The sequence below is a fragment of the Engraulis encrasicolus genome, chromosome 10, assembly GCF_034702125.1.
Source record: "Engraulis encrasicolus isolate BLACKSEA-1 chromosome 10, IST_EnEncr_1.0, whole genome shotgun sequence".
NCBI lineage: Eukaryota > Metazoa > Chordata > Actinopteri > Clupeiformes > Engraulidae > Engraulis > Engraulis encrasicolus.
Genome location: NC_085866.1, coordinates 28,410,876 through 28,424,121, shown reverse-complemented (window position 1 = coordinate 28,424,121; position 13,246 = coordinate 28,410,876). Strand labels below are relative to the sequence as shown.

Here is a 13,246-nt window from a genome sequence, read left to right as displayed (position 1 = left end):
GCAGCGAAATTCTGTCCTTGGAAGTATTTTTAAAAAAAAATTGTAACACGTCTCTACTGTTAATCAAGAGAATCAGTAGGCCTACTGTTCCTGGCTAGGGGGAAGGGTTGGCAGGCGAGGCCAGTGTTGTGGTGTTGTTATTTACCACATCAGTACCAGAGGGACAGTACCAAATCACAGCCAGTGTATTGTCTCAAAGTAAAGGTGACTGCTTCCAAATTCTTCCTCGCTGCATTACCCTTACCATTAATGCAATAGATTTGTGTGTGTGTGTGTGTGTGTGTGTGTGTGTGTGTGTGTGTGTGTGTGTGTGTGTGTGTGTGTGTGTGTGTGTGTGTGTGTGTGTGTGAATGATTCATTAGGAAGAGGTTGGAGCCACTGGACCGGGTCTACGTGAAGATGATTCATTCACGCTTTCAGAAGGATTCCCCCAGTCAACCCCACAGAAATGCAAGCCTGCGGAGTTCAAAGTCCCATTCACCAGTCCCACAAAGTCCACTCGCCCATCTGGTGCCCTGGCACCAACATGGACAAATCTGGTAAAGCCGGGCATACACTGTGCGATATTTTCACTCGTGGGTCTTAAGCTTCTGCTCACACTGCACGATGGAATTTCACTGTTTAAAAGTTCACAACTCACGACTCACGTCCTCACACTACACGAGCCGACAGTCGAATGCGAGCGAAATGCTTCCACCGTACGACGCGACAGGCATGTTTCCCCGGTCTGCAGAGGAGGTAACATGCGCACCTGAGGTGGAGATGAGGTCGCGCTCAACAGCGAATCGCACGGCCCTATTCATTTGTGCATGTGAAGTGTCAAATCGGGTCGTAGCACTGCTTTAACTGTGCGATTTACGCACGAGCCACGACCAGAATTTCAAACCGTTTTGATTTTCTTGCAACCCTGCGATTGCACGATCGTGAGGCGAAATCGCTTGTCGTTACCCCATGTACACTGCACGATGCGAGACTCACGATTGACCTGCGATTGAGCAAGAAATCGGCCCGACTCTCAAAAAGTCGTGCGAGTGCCAAATCGGGGGGGAATTCGGGGCAAAAGTCGCACAGTGTAAGCCCAGCTTTAGATAGTTAATTTCTAGGCATGTTTTCCTTGAAATTAATGTAATGAAATGGCAGGTGATATAGTGCCACTTAAAAGCAAAAAAGAGTTTCTGAACAGGTACACATTTTGTCATCCCCACACCAAATAATCTATTGGAATCAAGCTGCTATTTGACATCTGTCTAGTAATGCTATGTATGGATATACCCATTGTGCATTTTGAATAGGCTCATTTATACATGGGTTCTAAATGTTGTTTGTAACCTGACTGCGTTGTGATTGTCTAAGACAAATTTCTTGCAAGACAAATAAAAATAATCTTGTATCTTGAATGCGAATGTCTAACATTTTAAAATCTTGATTGATTGTAGATTCCATCCGTTATACCACATGTTCTGCCTCCAGACCGAACAAGGACAAGTTTAATCTTTGATGTGAGTCAGACACACACACACAATTTTTACGATGAATTCAAAGATGTTGGGGGCGGGGGGATGGTGCAGAAAGGCTTAATATATGAATCATCAATGCAAGTAAGCTGCGGGTGTGTAAGCCTATTTACCGCTGCATCTCATTTGGAGGCTCAAAAGCTGCACCATACACACACTGTAACTAACTGAAACATAAACAAACGAAACATGGTTGATTATGGACACTAACTTGGTGGGTAATTCATTTGTTTGTTTTCATAATAGGAAACCGAGGACATTGAAAGGTCCGCAATGGACATCGGCACCATGTCAATGTGTGATGTCAGCATGTCGTCTGAGCCTGCACCAGATCCCACGGACACCAGTTTCGCACCAGAGACAAGTCCCTCCACCTCCACCACTGGAAGTACGACCAGCAGCTCAGGGCGTCCCACAGGATGGAGGGAGAAAAAGTGGGTTGTCAATGAATCAAATTTGATGCAGCTCTTCCAGACCTGCCATACCTGTGGTACACAGATGTCAGACGCCAACCTGCTTGTCCGTACAATCGGGAGTCGAATAACTGTGAGCTGGACCTGCAACCAAGGACATAGTGGCAAATGGGAGTCATGTCCAACATCACGCCAAATGCCAGACAACAACCTTCTTTCTGCAGCAGCAACTCTGTTCACTGGGGCCAGCTACACAGACATCGCTGACTGGGCTGAAATGATGAACCTGCAGCTACCACACAGTGAAACATACTACGCCATGCAAAGAGATTACCTCATCCCTGTCATTGCAGAAGCTTACAAAAAACAGGAAGAAGTCATCACAGCCCGCCTCATATGCCAGACAGAGGACGGTGAAGGTGTGCAGCTCTGTGGAGACGGGAGGAGTGATAGTCCCGGCCACTCCAGTAAATACACAACCTATTCCTTCATGGATGACTCTAGTAGTCTCATTGCAACATTTGATCTCATTCAGGTAAGTCAAATGGACACAAAGCTGTAGTCTGTTTAATTCTATTCTGTTTGAAATGTCAAACTAAATGCTATTTCCACCTACAGGTGTCCCAAGCCAGTAGTTCCGTTGCCATGGAGCCGCTAGGATTCAAAAAAGGGCTGGAGAGGCTTCTGGATGAAGGACTGGACATAAGGGTAGTGACAACAGACAGACATCCATCCATTAGAAAAATCATGCGGGAACAGTATCCGGAGATCATGCACCAGTTCGACCCATGGCATGTGGCAAAAGGTTGGTATTATTGGAATACGTTGCATATGTTAAATTAGGAAGTACAGCCTTTTTTGGGTCCATTATTTTCAGTAAGTTATTCTTACATATACCTGCACTTGCAATTCAGGGATTAAGAAAAAGATGGTTGCTGCGTGCAACAGGAGGGGTGGTAAAGAGCTTGGCCCTTGGGTGAAGAGTGTTTCCAATCATATGTGGTGGAGCTGCTGCTCCTCAAAAGGAGATGCAACGGTAAATGAGCTTACACACCTACAGCTTACACACATTGCTATTTCATATGAAGCCTTTCTAACCCACCCCCCATCTTCGAGTTCATCGTAAGAGTCATCAATAATACAACATCCTATCTGCTCTGTCATGCTGTTTTCAGGAATTGCACAGAAGATGGACATCTCTCCTCCATCACATCACTGGGGTCCATCGCTGGGAGGACAACGACAGTGTTTACCAGTGCTACCACAAGGATTTGGCGCCAGAGCACCAAGAGGCAAAAAAATGGCTGTCTGAAGATTCCGCAGCCTACAGATCCTTGCGTGAAATGGTGTTGGACAAACGGCTCATGAAGGACCTTGAACAAATGACCCTGTTCAAGCACACGGGTATGTTTTTTTGTCAATGTGTCATTTTCCCTTTAATCCTCCAAAGACACCACTAACAGTTATGAATACAACACTTCCATATCTTAATAACAAATTAGTGATGTCTGGTGTCCATGAAATGGTTTTTGAGTAGTACAACAACTAGCCTTCTTTACAGCTTGTGTGCAGTTTTCCACAAAAGTTTTATTCTTAAATCTCTGTCGATATGTTTCTGTTTTGTTTTACTAGGGCAACTGGAGGTGTTTCACAGTGCCATGCTAAAATACTGTCCAAAACGCCTACACTTCCAGTATCCAACAATGCTGGCACGCACCATGTTGGCCGTTATGGACCACAATGAAAACCACTCCAGACCTCGGGAACAGGATAAAACGGCTGCAGGTGAGAAAAAAATGCAATGCTCACCTGTAATTAACCCATTTTAGCCTGATGCAGCGTATGCGTTGTTACCTTCCCATATGAAAAAGAATTATATGATTCATATACTGCAAACATGCATGTTCCTTACATGAAATCGTATAGAAAAAATGTGCCAGATTTGCAAGAGTCACTTATGCGTTTTCTAATATATGTCTATCATGATAGTCGATTATGGCCCCTTTTCGAAAAGAAATAACTTATATGCATGCCGTATAACATGACTGCATGCAGTATAAATTCTTATAAGAGTTTGACATGCCAACAATGCATAATACTATATTATATTGACTAAAACATAGGAGAAAACTACTATATTCCTATAGAAATAATGCACGTTTTATGTTAAAATCATATTGAAGTCTTATTCAATTTACGTATTGTAGCGAAGGGGAGTAGATGTTAGTCAGAACACACCCACAACCCTAGTGATGGTCACTCCATCACATTGCCTTCCCCTTCGGGAAGCGCACCCGTGCGCTTCACACACTCATGGTGTCCCTCACGCAACTGCCCATCATGCTTCTCCCATCCAATGTGCCCCATCATCAATGCTTCACCTATCACTGAGGTCCCTCACACGGGGGTCACCAATCCTGGGGGTCCCTCACATGGAATTACGGCTCACACACCATGGGTACGCTTCCGATGGCCTCACGGTACCATCCCACTTCTGACACCATTTATAGCGAAGGGGAGTAGAGTTGCCCAGCTGGGACTTGAACCCAGACCTTCTGGGGTAGTAAACCGGGGCTCTGACCGCTACACCAAAGAGCCAGGCTCGTTGTCATGTTAGTCAGAACACACCCACAACCCTAGTGATGGTCACTCCATCACACGTATGTTCCGTACATGTTCCGTAGTTGGATTTTACAGACTTCCTATATTAAGTTTATATGAAGTTTACAACTTGAAATGTAATATTCGTATATACATTTTATAAAGTTTATACATTTAATTATATGCAAACCTGATTTAATTTGTACATTTCTTAAACAGTTTCTGACACCAATATTTATATGAATTCTGCACATTTGTCATATGAAGCATGAGACTTTAAATGTAATATTTGTATATAACACAGGCCTAGACAGTCTAAATAAGCTTCCCGGAAAAAAAAAAACAACCTGACGAAGAACTTCACTCATGATTTTTTATTTGTCTTTCTTGACTGTCACTTTGATTATATATAGGCCTATATTGCCTAAAGACAAATGTGTGTGTGTGTGTGTGTGTGTGTGTGTGGGGGGGGGGGGTCTGTCCCACATTGTCCCTCCGAAGCATACCCCTTGTCCCTAACAAATATTGCATGGTGCACCTTTAAATATGGCATACACATAGGGCCTACTGTAACATATACAACAACAACATGGCACAAATACAGCACACATCTGATTGGCATTCATCCAACAACAGCACTATTTTCCAATCTTTTTACTTGTACGAAATATATAAGCCCATAGTAACATAAATCGTGTATGGCATATATGACTGAAAATGAATAAAAAAATAGTTAGATTTGTATATGTGGGTTTGTGCCTTGTATGACCCTTATAATATTCGTATGGAACAGATATAATCCATATGCGTTTTTAATAAGACTTTTTCATATNGGTTTTGACGCTGCTTTCAGGCTCTGGAGATTCAACTTTTTTTTCTATTAAAATTGTGGGTTTGTTAGAGCTGAATGAACGCCCTAGCTTTTAGATGCAGCTCATCTTGTGTTTTTGTCTGCTTCTAAAGCTGAGATATTTAGGCTTTAAAAGGACCAGTTCAGTCAATTTCAATATGCTGCTGTATTGCTCACGCTACCCTTGACTTGTCAGTACCCGGTGATGCCACATTTTGGCTAAGCCCTTTCCGAGATATGAGCTATTCTAATGGGGGCAGCGTTTGTTTACTTTTTCTTTCTTTTTTTTAATGAACATAGGCCTACTCCGAACCTTTTTGCAAAAGGTACCACTGTTTGCTAGCTGTATGCTGATGTTGACACCTTTCGAATGATTTTGGGAATAAATAAAAAATGTCTTTTTGAAATCTAAACAAAGCGCTGCCCCCATTACAATGACCAAGGTCTCGGAAAAGGCTGAAGAAGAAGAAAAAAAAAACTCAGGTACTGACAAGTCCAGGGTACCGGTACTGTGAGCATTACAACTGCATGTTGAAATTGACTGAACTGGTCTTTTAATAGGCAGAGGGCCCCTTTTCCCCAAAAGGGCTTAGGCATTCAGCAGGTTTTTTTTTATTTGCAAGTGGCTTATGCCAGGGGTTCCCAAACTTTACCATGTCAAGGCCCCCCATTTACAGGTAGATTCCAGCCAAGGCCCCCCTGATATGCGCCGTGCCACTCTTTTTTTTCTGTGCTGCCTGTTTCACAACTCGATGAATTGGTGCATTCCTAAACCCATTCAAGTACTACAGAAAGCATAATACATATGTAAACATTGTAAAGGAAAGAATTATTCCACTGGGATTGTTTAGCTTATTTTTTGGTTTATTTTAGATATCCAAGTTATTAAATGTATAAAATTTTGTTGAGTTGATTTCACAATATTTTTCCTGCCAACTTGCCACGGCCTCCCTGGCATCCCTGCGTGGCCCCCGGCCCCCACTTTGAAAACCACTGGCTTAGTCTAAAATGTGTAAAAGGGAAGGCCAGACAGCTGAAACTTCACCGCAATAAAACAGAGCAGTGTGAGGCGTCTTATGTGCTTTGACGTTTCAATGCAGTGGCCAGCACCTCAAAAAGGGTACAGTGGTGCCTCCTTTTTTTTCCTTCTAAAATTCACCTATTAAACATGCTACTGCATTTGAACAGGGCTGTGTGGACTTTGTCATAGTCAGTTTATTTTGGCCACAAATTGTGCTTTGCATAACATAATGAAAAATCTAATATTACACATATACTTCACTGCCTTTCATGTTGAATTCCAGGTGTCCCAAGAGTCAATGTGGTCATGCAGAAGTACTCAGGCCAATGGGTCCCCAGGCCCTTGTACAAGAAAACAACCCAGGAGTTCAGACAAGAGCTGGTGGACAGAGTCTTCGAGCGACGCATGGATCCCACAGTTCAATACAAAGACCCGGCATCCCGTCTTCGAACACCCCGTTTGCCAGCCAATATCGCCTTGGTTGCAAAACCCAGCAAAGAAGATGTAATGAAAACCTACACGTCAAGATTCAGAGGTCCAACAGAGGGTCTTTGATGCTGCTGAGATAGTAGGGGAGTAGGGCTGTAATGATGCACTCAACTCAAGATTCGTATCACAATCTTTGACCTATGGCTCAATACACTGCACAATTTTTTTCCCCCATGCTCTTGTTTACACAAAATAACTATAATTTTAAGGTAGAGAAGGTTAAAAGTTGCTACTAAGTGTTTTGTTACAAAACTGTTAAATGGGGAGGATTTGAAACTTGAAGGCACTATCATTGAAGGTTGTTTTCTGCACTGAAGGGTACATTGAACGAGTACTTTGTAAGTGTATCACAACACTGCCTTGTTCTTGGCTTGCGATTCAGTATCGTGACTATCACGGTTTCTCTTTTGATACAATACTGTTACAGCCCTACAGGGGGCTGAAGTCTATGGCTGAAACGTTGCCTTCAGTTGATAATAAAGAATGTTTCTTGCAATGCTGGTTTCTTTCTTTATTCATTGACTTGCTATGTGTTTTGATAGGAACTCTATCATGTTGTGTCTAACAGTCGGAGGTGTCAAAAGTGAAACAAACACAGCTTCCTTCCAACACACTCGCCTGGGTAAACAGACGGCTTCTCGTCTCATTATCAGCCTCCTCACTGTCTGGACCAATTTTGTGCTGGGTTCTAGACTGTTACTGGAAAACGCTAAAAACCTGACTCATTAGAATGGAGTAAACGGTGTAATAGCTATATATTCAAGTATTGTACTTGCACCATGAATTTACTTTCACTTTCGACACCTCTACTAAATAGTGCATTATATTTGTAAACATGACACCACTGACAAGTAGACTGGTGTGTAAGCCCTACTAATTGAAAATTAACTTATTTGACACCAACATGATGGCTGGGTGAAGATCAACGAATGATATTCAGAATTTGTAAATTATCACAGCAAAACTGCTGGATGTGATTTGTGTAATAATACTGTTACCTTAATTGGAATGATCTATTGGTAAACAAAAGGACAAGACTAAGTAGGCCTAGAATAATTTACAATTTTATTTTCAAAACAGTGGAGGAACGCCACTGTAAACATTAACTACAGCAGACAAGGATAGAGACAATGTGCCTACTGCCTACAGCAAAGTCTCTGCTTCTTCTGCCTCTTGAAATCCGACGTATACTCCCGTCTCCGATGGATATCTTTGCCGAATGGCACCAACAACACAGGATGGTAATGGCTTCCGGTTGCTTCGTCCCAAGGTTTCTCCCTTCAGTGCCCACTCCATTACAATTCGATATGAGACCAATCTGCATTGGCTGGGGGAGAAAGAACAGAATGAATAGCATACCTATTTTATCAGAAAGACTATAGTCCAAGAATCTGACATTTATTCACACGTGAATATGTTATGTAGCCTACAAACTCCATTTGTAAATAGAGCCTACAAGCAGTGGTCGATATGGATTCTACTTATTGGGTGAATGTTAGAACATTTAGAAAATGTAGTTGCTAACAGTGCAATTTTAACATAGTGTGTGAAGAAGAGGCACTTTTTAGACGGGAATGATTTTAGACCATTATTGTAAGGGGGATGGGCTTCCCCCTACAACTCCCGAGCTGTTTACAAGGCTAGCTAGAGCCTATGTTAACCATGATTGCCCAGTCCTCCCGTTTTAATTACAAAGGACAAGGTAGCAGTTTCACATTTTTAGATTAGGCATACTATTGCAATAAATGCACAACTCACTCAACAGATAGTTGTCCATCAGGCCCATCAGGAGTTGGACGTCTGGCCCAGTTCACCTCGCACCGGAAAAAAAAGTCCACAACGGCAGGGTGAAGCATTGCAATTAAATTAGGATTGGCACACACGCAGGTGGAATCGTCTGGTTGGTCATCCCTGGCCATAGATGGTAAAACCATGTCCCACTCCAGACAACAAAATGACTTCATCTCCGTGGGCATGGGCTGGCACCCTCCACACAGACACCACCAATTTGAGTCGCATCTGGACTGCACTGACTGTCCAGCAGCCTGATTACGTTGCTTCTCTCTCTCTTTTCGTTGCTGCTCGACTTCCTCCGGTGTATACTCAGGTTCATAAAGATAAGGCTCCGGATCAATGTCGGGAAACAAGTAAACATCTTCGTCCTCCATTGTAACACAATCACTGAACACCACGAGCAACAACACTGGTCTGTTTCGGAAGCTCTCTTCTCTTCTTCTACTACCGGAACTTCCGGAAGTATAAGGGAACTACAGTGTTGCTGTTGCATATTGTTGCGCAGCCGTTACCGGACTACACCTTTTCTGCCTTCGTTGATTATTACGCCGGCTCGAGAATATAGTCTTTGCTTAAACCAGCCGCCTTAATCGCATCGTTTCAGTTGCTGTTAATATAATTGTACCGTTCACATGCAGAAGGGATGACATTTAAGTAGTGAAGATACCGGGAATCCAACGCAATATCTAACTATGAGCTATCGGGCATTAAGCTAACTGGTCTCGGCCAGATTCAGCAGTTGCGAAGAAGCACGCTACCAGCTGCGCCGCCAGACTCAGGGAGCGACTTGATCAACAGGAGAGAGGTAAAAATCATTTATATAACTCGGGGAGATGAGGAAAATGGGCTTAATTCCCAAAATGGGACAGTATCCCTTTAAAGCTAGCTACCACGTAGCTGAACTTGTAGCTAAATCAATATAGTCACACAGTGGCAGAGACGCTAATATTACCTGCCTGCAAAGCCATTGTTAATGAGATGCTTGGACCTGAAGCGGTTAAGTAGCCAAAGTCCCTCTCTCAAATAACACAATTTCCAGACATTGATGACATGTCTGCTGACATCGAAAGTGTGGTTTTGGAAAAGATCCGTATCCGTGAGAAATTTGCATTGCAACTTGACGAGGCTGATGGTGGACACACGCAACTCCTGGCCAATGTGCGTTTTTTGGATGGAGACGCAATCAGAGAAAACGTTCTGTTTTGCAAGGCATTGAACAGAGATTGATATTAAACATGCATATTCATATTGTAACAGTGAAATCTTTCCTAAAAGAGTTGTTGCTACTGTCAGAATAAGCATTATTTTCTGTATTCCTGCAAATCGAATGCTTTTGGACAGAAAAACAATTTGTAAATAGTAGGCCTAGGCCTACTTTGAAGTTTATAGCTTCCTTAAGAAGTGGGCATGTTAAGTGCACTTTTTATTTGAAAGAGGAAATTTAAAAGATGATAAAAAAGACATTTTTGTGTTTATTTGATTGCTATTCAAGACACTTTCATAAGAATGACTATATTGTTAGGCAGATACTATAATTTGTTTTCATTATTTCATAATTTTTGGTTGGTGGTGTGCCATGAGATTTTTTGAAGGGAAAAGTGTGCCCTGGCTCAAAAAGGTTGGGAAACACTGCCTTAGGAGACCAAACATAAACACACTCCTTTGCATTGGCGTGGGCGGAGTTTGAATTATCTTTCTCTATAATGATTATAAACACCAGGGGGTCAGGATTTGGCTGGTTAGCTTCGCCGATTAGCAAGGCACTTTCTCGTCGCCATTTTCACAAATTCGCATTTCCGACCTCACTTATGATTGGTGGGTGCGCTAGTTTAGAGTTGGGCACACAGTAGGTCTGTGGTTCGGCACCTTATAATACCTCCATACATCCAATGTCCATCTTGCATATAGCTTTCTGGTCAACCTTACTTCAGTCAGTGACGTGGCACGTAATTGGCTGAGTAAACTGGATGTAGGAAATGAGCTCCATGAAACTCCTTTTTGGAAGCTGAAAATTCGCTAATTTTGGCTGAATTTACTAGCCTAGCATTCCCCATTGAAAGGACTGGGGGGGGACTTATTCACTCTCTCCAGTTCTTATACTACCTCCATGATAAACACGGTGTTGTGGGGAGGGGCAAGACACTGGGAGCCAACCACGTGAGCAAATTTTTTGACAAACAGCGGCTTCCAACAATCAGAGGTTGAGTTGTGTGCCGCCAAGTTCGTGCAGCCAGGGGAAAACAAAATTTACGAACCCATGTTTACATGGGTTTGCCGTGTGTAAACAATCCCTCGCTGCACAACCTTGACTGCACACTGTTCAACCTCTGATTGTTGGAAACTGCTTTCTGTCAAAAAATGAGCACACATGGTTGGCTACTTAGCATCTTGCCCCTCCTTACAACATGGCTGCTGGTAAACAACAAATATTAGAAGATTATTTGCCATAGGCTCTGTTGCCTCAGTGCAGGTGCACAGGACTGCCATCAGGGGGTGTGCAGCATGGCCAAACTACAATGAAGTAATGGATGGGAAATGTAACACACATACACATCCTACAGGCACACACAACACAATGTGGACACAATATTGACGCACTGATGTACACACAGCAAGCTCCTCTCACTGTCTCTCTCTCATACAGGTACACACACAGACACCTGCAGACACACAGAGGCAGGGTACATCAAACAAATATGATATTGAGTGTTGTTAATCTGTGTGTGTGTGTGTGTGTGTGTGTGTGTGTGTGTGTGTGTGTGTGTGTGTGTGTGTGTGTGTGTGTGTGTGTGTGTGTGTGTGTGTGTGTGTGTGTGTGTGTGTGAAACAAATAAGGCATTTTAAAACCTGAGCACTTTCCACCCCATTCTCCTCTTACCAGCCTACAAATCTTGTTTATTGATTTTCAGAAATCTCTCCACCCTTTCATCCTCTCATTACACCTCTCATCCCCCTCTCCCCCTCTCCGCTTGCTCCATTCCGCATCCCCTCTTTTCCACATTTTTCTGCTTTCTCTTCTTTCCCACCGATCAAACACAACTTTAAAAGCTATTGATTACCAAGAGCTTTACAGAGGGGAGAATAGTGTGTGTGTGTGTGTGTGTGTGTGTGTGTGTGTGTGTGTGTGTGTGTGTGTGTGTGTGTGTGTGTGTGTGTGCGGGTGCGTGCGTGCGTGCGTGCGTGCGTGTGAATGTTGGTACCGTCCATACTCCACACTGCGGAAGGGAGTGTTTGTGTGAGTGTGTGTGATTTGTACACATAGCACGGACCAGGGCTTATTCAAGCAAATGAACATTGCTACATAGTTAGCTTGTGTCTCACAAGCACACACACACACACACACACACACACACACACACACACACACACACACACACACACACACACACACAATCAAATGAACACTACTACTTTGTTAGCCTGTGCTTCACACACACACGCATGCACGCACACACGCACGCGCACACACACACACACGCAAAGAGAAGAATCAATACTAGATGTTGAGAAGGAGGGCTGGTGCTGTGAGGTGTGTCTGTGTGTGTGTGTGTGTGTGTGTGTGTGTGTGTGTGTGTGTGTGTGTGTGTGTGTGTGTGCGTTTTGAGGGCTAAGTGGAAAGGGTTTGGTGTGTAATACATCAAAGAAAACAAAGTGTCACTTCTCCCGGATAATCGTGTCTGAGTGAGTAAGGGGGAGAGGGGGGTTGGGGGATGGGGTCGTGATAGGAAGATAGAAAAAGAAAAGAGGGAAAGAGAGGGATAGAGAGACAGAGATAGGAAGAGAGTGTTCCAGGGACAGCGGAAGAGAGGAGAAGAACAATAGGTATTACTTTGTTGTGGATGGGGAGTAAGGGTTATAATGTGTATATGTACCACACACACACACACACACACACACACACACACACACACACACACAAGAATATGTGTCTCTGCCCTATTACTCATTCTAATGTGTGTGTGTGCACATCCATGTGAGTGTGACGTGTGTCTGTCAGGGCAGACAGATAGGGCAACTCCTGCCAATTTCAATGTGCTGTTGTATTGCTCACGCTATCCTTGACTTGTCAGTACCCGGTGACGCCGCATTTTTTGGCTCAGCCCTTTCCGAGATATGAGCTATTCTAATGGGGGCAACTTTTGTTTACATTTCAAAAAAACATTTTTATTTATTCCCAAAAACATCCAAAAGGTTAGGCAACATCAGCAGACAGCTAGCAAACAGCGATACCTTTTGGGAAAATATTTGGAGTAGGCCTATGCTCATTTAAAAAAAAAAATGTAAGCAAAAGTTGCCCCCATTAGAATAGCTCATATCTCGGAAAGGGCTGAGCCAAAAACTGCGGTGTCACCTAGCACATTTAGCCCTCCATTATCCCTCTTTTTACACACACACACACGCACAGACAATTGAGCGGTTTCCTACCCATTTATTGGGCTGGAAAGTATTAGTCATATCTGGCAACCTTGGGTGGGTGCGGGAAGTGAACGTTTTCAGAGCAGATACACACTCAGAAAGAGGGATAGCCGTTAATCAATAATCAGTAAGACTGTGTGTGTGTGTG

General features: G+C 43.3%; 1 protein-coding gene across 1 annotated transcript; it reads left to right on the top strand.

The window, feature by feature from the left end:
• The first annotated feature begins 1,787 nt into the window (after positions 1-1,787).
• On the top strand, positions 1,788-7,373 carry LOC134457438 (uncharacterized). Its single transcript, XM_063209452.1, has 6 exons — positions 1,788-2,462; positions 2,546-2,732; positions 2,842-2,963; positions 3,103-3,331; positions 3,560-3,712; positions 6,683-7,373. The coding sequence occupies exons 1-6, from the start codon at positions 1,788-1,790 to the stop codon at positions 6,952-6,954; spliced, it is 1,638 nt and encodes a 545-aa protein (XP_063065522.1). The 3' UTR covers positions 6,955-7,373.
• Positions 7,374-13,246: the final 5,873 nt, after the last annotated feature.